The 12,061-nt window shown below is 39.3% G+C and overlaps 1 protein-coding gene across 1 annotated transcript in view; it reads right to left on the reverse strand.

Annotated features, from left to right (window-relative positions):
- Nucleotides 1–6,364, reverse strand: part of LOC146583260 (DNA-binding protein RFX7-like) — a 28,519-nt gene extending 22,155 nt beyond the window's left edge. Inside the window, exons 1-2 of the mRNA XM_085269200.1 lie at nt 5,840–6,364; nt 603–636 (exon numbers count right to left, since the gene is read on the reverse strand). Coding sequence (XP_085125326.1) covers nt 603–636; nt 5,840–5,970 — 165 coding nt within the window. The 5' untranslated portion in view covers nt 5,971–6,364. The remainder of the gene's footprint in view (nt 1–602; nt 637–5,839) is intronic.
- Between the last annotated feature and the right edge of the window lie 5,697 nt (nt 6,365–12,061).

A 12,061-nucleotide genomic window follows, 5' to 3' on the forward strand; every position in this document is an offset into this window, starting at 1 on the left:
TAAAGTCTGTCCAAGAAGTCTGTGTTCTGGTTTTTGGTAGTGAAATTATTTTCTTTGTTCGTTAATTCACATTAACTAGCAGGTGACTGCACATCCCATAGATGCAATGCAGACTATATTATAAGACAAAGAAACCATCTTTGTTATACAGTCTATGTTTCAGCCTTCAGATACACCCTTAACCTCCTGAGAACTGAGGAAAAGAGATTCTTCCGATTGAATTTTTTGATTTCCTTCCTCTTTGGAGCTAAAAGAGGCCACCCAAACGCATGAGATAGCAATGGAATGGATGTCCTCTATTTAGCACAACAAGACTTATTAGGGTAGCTCAAATAAGTCAAAATATATAGATCAAAAACATCCAAAAACGTCCATTGCACATGCCATAAATGAATAGGCTGGTTCTCAGGAGGTTAATGCTTAACACTGCTACCAACGGATCTTCTATTTTTATTTTTAAACTATACATGGATGGTAGGAATGTTTTTTCTGCTCAACCTATTGGGAACACTAATAATCTTCTGACAATATCTGAACAGAGAGTATGAAAAATCTCCTTAAAGTTGTTATCTGCAGATCACAAATATGTCAGGAATACTCACCAGAATGTTTTCCACTTTTGATTGAACAGATTTGCTGCAAAACAGAGACATAGTACAAATTAGCATGAAGCCGGTGTAACATGAGCACTTGTGTCTGAAGTATATTTATTTATAAAGCAGAGGAATGTTTGGTATGAGACGACCCTCCCCTCAGGATCTCTCAGGTCATGTATCCCACCACCACAAACACATGTGGTCATATGTAAAAAGAAACAGGGACATGAACATTGTTTAAGACAGAAGATCTTTTTTATCAACAGTTTTCCCAAATATTTTTCTGTGTTTACAGGTTTTATTCTCATACTCCTATTCTATATTCAACAGAAAGGTTACCAGTACAATACAAAGTTCTGGCAAATTTTAGTGAAAGCCTAACTTAAATTAAAAACTTAATCAAAAATAACATATTAACACATGTAACTGCTTCCCTGTGTCCCACCATGATCATGTGTCACTTCTATTTTTTGCCTTAGCATCTCACACAGGCCTCGGAAGCATGAAATTCTCTTCCTGATTGACTTTTAATGATGTAGGTTTTAACCTGAGGTCAATCCGGAAGAAGTGTAAGATTTGATTGAGGCTCATAAACAGCCACTGCTGAGCTGCAGCTAAAAACTATCAAAGATCACTACAAAAATCCAAGAGTGACTGGAATGATGCTCAGGCTACAGCTAAAATTAACATACAATCAAACAGACTTTGATAGCGGGAAAGATCACAATTAGTCGCTCCTATTTAGGTCCACTGCTGCAGACAGAAAAACCAAACTGAGGAATAAAGTCCAGGTTTCATGTGTAATCCACAGACAGGGCAGCATGCTGTCAATGACTGTGGGGCAGAAGGTAGGTCAGATTTAAAGACTATTACTTGAGCTGGGCAGGTCAGAATCAGGAGACGCTCTAAGCCATGACAAGAACAGTTCACTTTAACTGACTGTTACCAGGGGGCTGAGGATTTCCCAGTGCTGAAAGACCGTCAGTAAGCCGTTTGTGAGGCAGACTTAGCAGATAAACTGAACGACACCTGACGCAACTTTCTACAAGACCTAAGCCTTGAAAATAAAGAACTGAAACAAGACAAACAAATGTTGCTGATAAACCAGCAAGATGTACACCTAACCCCAGACCAGTGATTCCTAATTAGGGCTAAAGGTACCCCAGTAGGTACTTATACAGAAGTTAGGGGGGGTTCATGGAAAAATTTGTTCAACTTATAAAAATTAAAAATCCTCAAACAAACAAGTTGGAGCAGAAGCAGTTACAGTAAACTAAACATAGTGGCTATGGTGCAGAGTGGCTCCATAGTTTGAGGTTGTGCCAGTAAGAGCATCTGTCAACTCAAACATGCAGAGCTACCTGCTGTGATAACCCCATGTGACAAGGGAGCAGTGAAAGTGGATCAATTTTAGTGGATAAGGTGCAGGAAAAAAACAAATCACAAAAGTCTTTAAAATAAATAAATAGATAAAGCAGCTAATTAAAGTAGTCCTAACCAAAGAAAAGAAAAGAATATCGAATTATCATTAACAAAAGGTTGTCAGTTGTTTAGCTTATATGCTTTTAGCAGCTACGGTAACTGCTAAAACTATCACTTTAATAAGTAATGAATACCTAAAACAGGACAAAAGAAACAGCAAAAACATAAGCGATAAATACATAAAATTGGTCACCGAGTTTAATTAAATCAAAAATTAGTGACTCTAATAGTAACTTCTAATTTAGTGGATGAATATTTAAATTAGTAAACCACTATTTATGGACAGCCAATAATTCTAGCTAATCATTTAGCTACTAGAAGTTACAGGATAAATATTTGAAATTGTCGATTAACAGAAGAAATATAACAATTGTCAAAATATTAGGGATAAATTAATGAAATCTGATTAAATGAATAGCTGTTATATAGAGTAGTAGCTACTACTAACTGAATGGACGAAGGGCTTACATAGTGGGCTAACAATTTATGGACAGATGAAACGGCTAACAATTTAGCTGCTACAGTTAGCATTTTAAAAGGCAAGATTACAGTGAACAAAAAAGAAATGAAATTAGAGATGAAAGATGAAATTTGTTGTTGGATGAAGGGTTAAATAGTATAGTTTTAGAGTAGATTAGAGATGTACCAATTGACCGACTATGGACCAAAACTGGATGATTTCCAGTGTTCTCGGCCTGGACCGGTGAGCGGCTGGTCAGCCTTCGATATGATTTATTACGAGCCCACTCATTTTTATGAATACACAACATGTGCACAATGACATGTGGCTCACAGCCACATGCTACGCTGTTACCATGGAAGTGAGTAAGGTAAAAAGTTTGCTAAAGTAAACCACAATGGGGAAACAAAAATGTTTGTAACAACAAACCCAATGACACATGTAAACATGCACATTTTAAACAAATGAAAAGCAACTAAAGCTAAAGCCATCCACAATACAAAGCCAGCTATAAGTCAGTATCCTCTGTAAGAGCCTCGGTATTAGCAAACAATCAAAGCAGTTAGGAGTGAAAAAGATAAAAGGGTCAATGTCCTGTTGTCTGGTGAAGCTATAAAATTAAGAAAGTACATGACATTTGTTTTGTTATATAAAAAGATTTGTGTCTGCTTTTATTTAGTAAGGTAAAATATGTCAGGTAAAGGTAGGTGTACAGCAACTCATTTCAGCACTTTATTTTCAGTTATTTCAGTAAGAGAAGATCCTGTAACATACTGCAGTTTAGGGGAAATTTATGTTTAATAATTTCTTTATTTAATTAGCAAGTAAACAATCCAGATTAAAATGAGTTCGATTAAGCTAACATGAACATCAAAGGTGGGGTTTTGAAAATCAGTGCTTTGATTGTCCAGACTTCCTGTGCAGACAGAGTGACGGTATGTTGCAGGTGAACTTGTTGACCCAGACTACGACTGTATAACTTCACCAAGAGCCACCCAGAAGCAGGTCACTGAGGTGAATGCCAATATTTATGCTCTACTCCTCTCAAAGGTTAAACCTGTATGGAGCTGGGCAAACATTCAGGATCCTAACATGTTATTGATAAACTGTTAGCAGCACAGTGACGTGAAGTTTCTATTGAGGTATTTCCTGAAGAGATTTGAACTCTGAACTTCTGTGTTTCCGGTTGTTCAGCTCCTTGACATTTTCTTGCTGTCTGATATTTAAATGATAGAACTTAAGTTCATTCAGAAAAAAAGGTCAGAACAGGACCTTAAGTAGCAGACACAAAAGAACACGTGCCTTACAAGAAATCAAGTCTTTTCCTTTACTCTGTTCACATTAAGCCTCTTATCGAGCCATAACCAATTTAGAATCAACAGTTCTAAATGAGCAAGCTGGAACCCAAACAGGCACAAGGACAACATGGAAAATCCACACAGAAAGGCGCTGGTATTTTCTCAGGATTCACTAGCAGAACCTAGAGGTTAGCAGTGTTGCCTCACTGCAAGAAGGTCCTGGATTCAAATCTATTGGCTGCAGGTGTGAGTGTGACTGGTTGTCTGTGTTAGAGCTGTGACAAACTGGCTACCAGTATGACAGCTGAGAGAGGCTCCAGTCTGCCAGAGACTCTCAAACTGAGAACTGGTTAAAAATATAAATTTGATTTGCCTCTTCTTGATTTGTTATTATTTTTTCTTTATTTTTTATTATTTTGTTTTTTTGAGCTATTCAGAAGTGGACTTGCTAGTGTGTTTTGGATCGTTGTCCTGCTGCTTGACCCAAGTACCACTGATTTTTTTGGTAGAGAGCAGAATTAATGGTTCCTTCAATTACAGAAAGTCATCCAGCCAGAGCAAAGCAGTCAGACCATCACACTACCACCACCACTTGACTCCTTGTATGATGTTCTTTTTATGAAATGCTGTGTTTATGCTACTTTATGGCAGATGTAACAGGACTTGAACTTTACAATAAAGTTTAGCTTTTGTCTTGTCAGTCCACAGAATATTTTCCCAAAAGTCTTGGGGATCATGAAGATTGGTTTTTTTTTGGCAAATGTGAGCCTTTGTCTTTTTGTTCAGCAGTGTTTTTTTCCCTTGAACTCTTTCATGGATGCCATTTTTTCCCAGTCTCTTTCTTATTGTTGAATCATGAACTCTGACTTAACTGAGGCAAATAAGGCCTGCGGTTCTTTATATGTCATTCTGGGTTCTAATATGACCTCTTGGATGAGTCGTTGATATGCTCTTGGAGTAATTTTCGTAGGCTGACCACTCCTAAGAAAGTTTATCACTCTTCCAAGTTTTCTCCATTTGTGGATAATCACTCTAAGGTGGTTCACAAAGCCTTAAAAATGGCTTTTCAGCCCTTTCCAAACTAATAGATGTCAATAACTTTGTTTTTCGATTGTTTTCTTAAATTGTGGCATGATGTGTTGCTTTAGGCTTGCTTCACTTTTTTTAGACAGGTTCTATTGTACTGATTTCTTGATTCAGCAGGTCTCAGTGTTGCTGGTGAAATTGAAATCAGCTTCATCATTCAACTTCATAATTTTTACAGCACTGTATATTACAGAAAGAGAGAAAGATATTGGGGAAATATGACTCCTTCCTCTCTTGCATTAGGAATCAGTCTTCAAATTCCTGATTAAGTGTACACTGTTTTCTGTCCCATTTTACATCTAAAACTAAAATATAAGACAGCGCTTCAGATAAATGAACAGCGTAAAACAAATAAATGCAAAATAAAAATGATAATAAAGTTGCCATACACGTAAGAGTAATAAGAACTCAATAATCACTAGAATACAATGTGCTGCTCTGACAGAGACCATTATGTCAGCCATACAGAGTAATTTTACTTTTGCTATTTCTAGAGCATTTTCCTCGTGATACCTGTGTTAAATATAGCTACTTTTACTGGAATAAACACGGTGGTGGGATGTAAAAAGAAATACCTTTATTCAAGGAGTCGAGTAATTAGTTACTCAAGCATAAAACAAGTTCCTTAAGCTTTATTTGAGTTATTTAATTTTTCCATTTGCACAGTGTCTACTCTACCAGGTTTATCCGGCTGTTTTATCACAAGCACACGCTGCAGCTCGTGCATGTGTCTAACATTTAACATGCTGAACTTCTACGGTTGTTATTATTTACTTACTATTATATTTAAGCAGTGAAGATGCGACTGCGTCCAAGCATGATAAGAGCAGTTTAAAAATGTTGTGATGAGTTTCCCTTTAAGCATCAAATTGTGCGTATGCACAGCACAACAGTGTGTGAAGTAAACATCTCCTCACCAGATGGAGTTCTTGATCCTGAGCTGCAGAGCGCTGGCCTCAGCGCCCTGCAGCCCGGGGAGTAGGCCGGGCAGGCTCCCCGCCCCGCTCTCCGGCGGCGGCTGCTGCTGCTGGGGGTCCTCATCAGCCATCACTGGAGGTCACTGTGGGACGGGAGTGGACCGGTAGGGAGGCGAGGACAGGTGTAGTCGCCCGGCAGGGTTAAACATGGACCGGAGGACGTTGCGATGCTAGGGGGACAGCAGCGCGCCCTGTTGTTGTTGTGGCTGCCACCCTGCGCTCCTCCGACATCGCTCGCTTCGAGCCCGGACTGCCGGTCAGTACTGGCGCCTGTGGAGCGGAACTACGAGCCGCTGTCAAACACGGGCCAACACATGAATATAAATAAAGGCAAGAGTAAACAGGCAACCTGACAGCTGCAAAACAACTAGCTAGTCCCTCCGGTGTGCTCCGCCTGCCCCGCACGTTATGATTGCTCTACATGTGCATGGTGAGTAGTAGCTGTCTGGCAGGCGCATGCGCATTGAGAGGCTCAGCATTAAAAACAAAATGTAAGCAGAAGACATCACTGACCGTGCCAGACTGCATTTATATAAACACACTCCTGCTTTACATGTGTGCTAGTTTCATTATTATTATAGCATTATTGTCTTTATTAACAGTAGCAGTTGTAATAGGATAGTATTATTATTAAAAACAAGAATTATAACAAATCCTCTACAGATTTTATTTTGCTCTAGGAGGGGTAAATGACTTTGAACCTTGATATACAGAAAGGTAACAAAAAACATAGTTACTTTTCAGTTAAAAGACAGATAAAATACAAAGCCATATTTAATATTCCTTTTTGTTTAATATAACAGTAAAACATGGAAAACTAGAAATAAAATGGACAATAAATAAGAAAGATTAAAAAGTGAACAAAACAGCTGGCTAAAACTGACTTGAAGCTAACTCTGGTACTTCTCCTAAAGTGCCCTGGAGATAAGGTGTTGAAAGGTGTTAAAAACCTGAAGTTGTGACAACTCATTTCCTTGTTCCAGTTTTGATGTGGGGACAGCAAGGAGTGACTGTTCAGCTCATCGGAGAGACCTTTGTGTATTTGTACAAAGTATGCCAAGTCAGTGGGAGCCAAGCCACTTAAAACTTTAAAAGCAAACAATAAAATTTAAAATGGACAGACAACGAATGTGAAGAAGCACAAACAGGAGTAATATGCTTATGTTTGCTTGTCCTTGTCAGCAGACGAAGAGCAGCATTCTGGACCATTCGTAAGTGTGATATTGAGACCTGATTAATACCGACATAAAGTGCATTACAATAATCAAGGCGAGTGCTCACAAACTCATAAAACTCTTAGTCACAAAAGGTGATAAAAGGTCTAACTGTAGAGAGCTGCTGCTGCAAAAAGCTTGTCAGGTTAATTTGTCATCCCCACACTGTATCCCTGATCTAAAATAAGTCCATGTGATTTACATTTCTATGTTATTATTATAATGAATAGAGATGGCACATATAACTTTTTTATGTCCGATACTGATACGATATCATAAATTTGGATATCTGCCGATACAGATATAAATCTGATATAGCACATTTTGTAATCAATAAAACATTTTTTTTAAATATTTTGCTGCATTTTGTATAAGTTCATACTCAAGTTTATAAAAAAACAAAACAAAACAAAAATAAAGCTATTCTGTTATACCTGTATGCAAAAAATACACTACACCCAAAATATTTCATAGTTCAGCAACACTGATCAGTCGAATAAACTTAAACCTACACCATTCTCCCTATTCTTGTATTTTAAAGAGTACTTAGTGGAAATATTAAGCAACCTAACTACACTGAACAAAAATATGAACGCAACACTTTTGTTTTTGCTCCCATTTTTCATGAGATGAACTCAAACATCTGAAAAATTTTCTACATACACAAAAGACCCATGACTCTCAAATATTGTTCACAAATCTGTCTACATCTGTTAGTGAGCATTTCTCCTTTGCCAAGATAATCCATCCCACCGCACAGGTGTGGCATATCAAGGGGCTGATTAGACAGCATGAATATTGCACAGGTGTGCCTGTTTTTTGATGAAACTGAAATGTGCAGTTTCATCAAACAGCACAATGCCACAGATGTCGCAACCTTTGAGGGAGCGTGCAATTGGCATGCTGACTGCAGGACTGTCTACCAGAGCTGTTGCCCGTGAAATGAATGTTCATTTCTCTACCATAAGCTGTCTCCAAAGGTGATTCAGAGAATTTGGCAGTACATCCAACTGGCCTCACAATTGCAGACCACATGTAACCACACCAGCCCAGGACCTTCACATCCAGCATGTTCACCTCCAGGATCGCCTGAGACCAGCCACCCGGACAGCTGCAGCAACAATCGGTTGGCATAACCAAAGAATTTCAGCACAAACTGTCAGAAACTGTCTCAGGGAAGCTCATCTGCATGCTCGTCACCCTCATCGGGGTCTGGACCTGACTGCAGTTCGTCGTTGTAACCGACTTGAGTGGGCAAACGCGCACATTCGATGGCGTTTGGCACATTGAAGAGGTGTTCTGTTCACAGTCCCAGTTTTTACTGTTTAGGGCAGATGGCAGACAGCGTGTGTGGCGTCGTGTGGGTGAGCAGTTTGCTGATGTCAACGTTGTGGATCGAGTGGCCCATGGTGGCGGTGGGGTTCTGGTATGGGCAGGCGTATGTTATGGACAACCAGTTTCTGTCTGAGCAGGTTATTGAAACTGGTTCACCCGAAAGACAAAACGCCAAAACACAAACTTAACAATGTGGTGTATGCTGTACAGTGCAGCGAGGAATGCCCAGACCTCTACATTGGAGAGACCAAACAGCCACTTCACAAGCGCATGGCACAACACAGAAGAGCCACCTCCACAGGACAAGACTCAGCAGTCCATCTGCATCTTAAGGACAAAGGTCACTCTTTCGAGGATGCCAATGTTCACATTTTGGACAGAGAGGACAGATGGTTTAAAAGAGGAGTGAAAGAAGCCATCTATGTCCACTGTGAGCGACCATCTTTGAACAGAGGCGGGGGTTTACGACACCAACTCTCTGCCATCTATAATCCAGTTTTGAGATCCCTTCCCACACGCCTTAACGCCCACTCACATCCTGGGCCATCTGACCTCAGGAATTCGCATGATAAGGTGGGGCCAGGTTTCACAATGAACACACCCGAAACTCTGGCTGATTGGGACCCACACCCAGTTTCACACCTTGGCTCAGGCGATTAGAGGATCATCAGGGGGTCCTTTTGTCCCTCTGTGGGGGGTCACTCCCACTAGGTTTATATCTGGGACTCTCCACCATTTGACCTTAGAACTGAAGAAGCTTCTCGGATGAGAGGTGAAACGTCTTCAAGCAACTTAAAGAAGTCCAGGCGCTTTTCTTTGCAAGCTCCTTTGACTTAGCTTGTTAACGTGTTGACTCCGTCCAGCCCCATGTACGGGCAATCCGCGGTAACTCGTTAACGGAAATTTGCCGCGTTATGGCGTTAATGTCATTTTAACGAAATTAACGCTGACAGCACTAGTGGGAACACAACGAATATGACTGCACATTTACGCTGACATCATCCTAGTGCAAAGACAAGTGGAAGCAGGCAAAAACAACAAGCACGCATGCTACAAACTTTACCCGAGTCATTTAGACAGCTGTTAGCACATGATTCTCCTTATGGGGACCTGATATGTTTAATATGCTGCTGAGAATATAGCCCAGAAGAAGGGTATAGTGTAGCTTTTATTTTGGAAAGAGCCATTTCTCTGTAATAAACTCTCTTTGCCAAAGATGAGTGATTTCTCGATCAGATGGATTTATTCTTTTTTTAAATTATTTTGTTGTTTCAGCAACATTAAATTTAAAAACTGTACTTTTGATTTAAAATATATTTTTATAATTTTAATAAATGACAAATTAAAAAGGCATGAACATTTTTTTGTATCAAAAAAATATCGAAACTGTGACATCAAAGTATTGAACCGAACCATGAATTTTGTGTATCGTTGCACCCCTAGTGTTTATATAACTATTTTATTTTTTTTACCCTGTTTATTTGTATTCATGTTCTATTCTCTTGTATACTTCATCTGCTTGTATGTTTTATACTCATTGTTTGTTCAATAAAGTTCTTGTTTGAATAAAACGTATCCTGTATTGCAATATTTTGGAATAAAAGGTTTTAAAAATATAGAATCTACTTAAAATAGATAAGAACAATCGACTTTGAGAGTGAAAACTAAATTGTGTTTTTGTTACTATTGATGCTGCTGAGAAATAAAGTGTTTTTCAATCCTGTTTTTTAAAAAAAAAAAAAATCACTATCCCTTCAGCTTTTTTGTGGCAAAAAGTGTCAGTTTCTGCATAACAGGGGCGCTGGAGCCTATCCCAGCTGTCATTAACATCACATTGATTATTATGCAGTTATTTTTGTGCAAGGAGAGCAAAATAGACAAAACTCCCTCTCAGCTTGTTTGTTGCCAAAAATGGCCACCTTTTGTTTACGTTCACAAAATGCTATAAAATTTAGATATATTAAAACATTTTTCTACTTTGACCAACTTCAGTCTTTAAATTAGCACCAGTCCTTGTCACCAAAACCAGACATTTATCTAAATTCATTTTTTATCCTTTAAATTCCACGGAGATTATATATTACCATCACCAGTGTGTGAATGTGTGTGTGAAGGGGTGAATGACTGAATGTAGTGTGAAGCGCTTTGGGGTCCTTAGGGACTAGAAAAGCGCTATACAAATGCAGGCCATTTACCAGTAACCTTTCAGAAAAAAGGGGATAAAGGTCTAATTTTTTTCACCATATAATTGATGAAACTTTCTATTTTTTTCAGTTGAGCATCAGGGACAAGGCTGTCTTGCAATTGTTGAGGTCACTAGTGTGCTCCCCATTTCTTCCAGGATCACTCTTCATTTGTAGGTTTTAGAAGACTCCTACTACTGTGAAGTGGTTTTCATGGGAAAAAGGCATTGTATTCCAAGACATCTGGGAGATTGTAGAAATGAGCAGCAATGGCCTTCTTGCCATCTTTCTAGAAAAATAAGTGATCTGGAAGCTGTCAGGCTTACTTACAGCAGTAGCACTTTCTGCACCTGCATAAAGGACACATTTACTAGCAGTGTTTGTTACTGTATGTGCTACAGCTGCAGCTTTGAATTTTTATTTTTTTATTTTTTTTTTTGGAGAGTTAAAAATTTGGCCATGGTATCTTGTTATGAAATGTACAAGAGTAAAAGTGTTTTTAGCATGTGCTTCAAAGCTAAGTTTGACTGGGAAACTCAAAGGTCAATAACCTGCATCAACAGAAATTCACTGCAGCCTGTGTAATATTTGATGATAATATATTCCAGTGTATCTTGCAAATTGTAATGTCATGTACAAACTATTAGATCCTTAAGATCAAACCTGTGTCATTCTATTGGTCCATTGCAGTGTAGTAAGTCATCAAAAGCCCCTATATGAAACTAAGAATATTACATGAAATTGGTTGTTGGCCAAAAATGGGTAAATGATGAAATTGCATGATTTAGCACTGTCAATAACAAGGAATTTTAAAATTTCATAATAATGGGTTTCGGGTGGCCAAAAGTTTCCATGATCGAGGCAAGAGGAACTGTCATGGTCCGGGTGTGTGCCAGTGTGTCTCCCTCCGAGCCGGCGTCTCCACCCCTGGGAGGGGCCTCAGTGTTTTTGCTGATCGCTTACATCTGTGGGTAATTAGCCGGGGACTCATAAGGCCAGCGTTCTCAATCTCTCTTCGCCAGATTCTCTGCTAAACATCACTACACCTAACTGTCAACCCCTGGCGAAGAGCTTCTACTTGGATGCTGGACCTTCTGGCAGTCCCTCAGGCTATTACCAAAATTACCTACCTGCCTCTCTGCCTCCACGCCAAGAGTTTTTGGATTTACACACCCGGACTACTCACCCCTCTATGTCATCTCCGACCTCCGTTGGCAAGTACGCAGTACGAAGGAGGATTCTGAGCCAAACAACATATTCATATGCCTCCTTATCTATGTTTGAACATCTGCATTCTGTTACAGTGACCCCGACTATCACTCCCTCCAGTTAATACACGACACCACGGTTCTTCATTCACAGATGGATTTATTCTTCTGTCACACTTCTCCTCAGAAACACCATAAAATCCACCGTCAAACTGTTATTAC

The sequence above is a fragment of the Mchenga conophoros genome, linkage group LG1 (assembly GCF_057382185.1).
Source record: "Mchenga conophoros isolate Kocher_MC1m ecotype Shallow Benthic linkage group LG1, M_conophoros_male_GT1.1, whole genome shotgun sequence".
NCBI classification, from domain to species: domain Eukaryota; kingdom Metazoa; phylum Chordata; class Actinopteri; order Cichliformes; family Cichlidae; genus Mchenga; species Mchenga conophoros.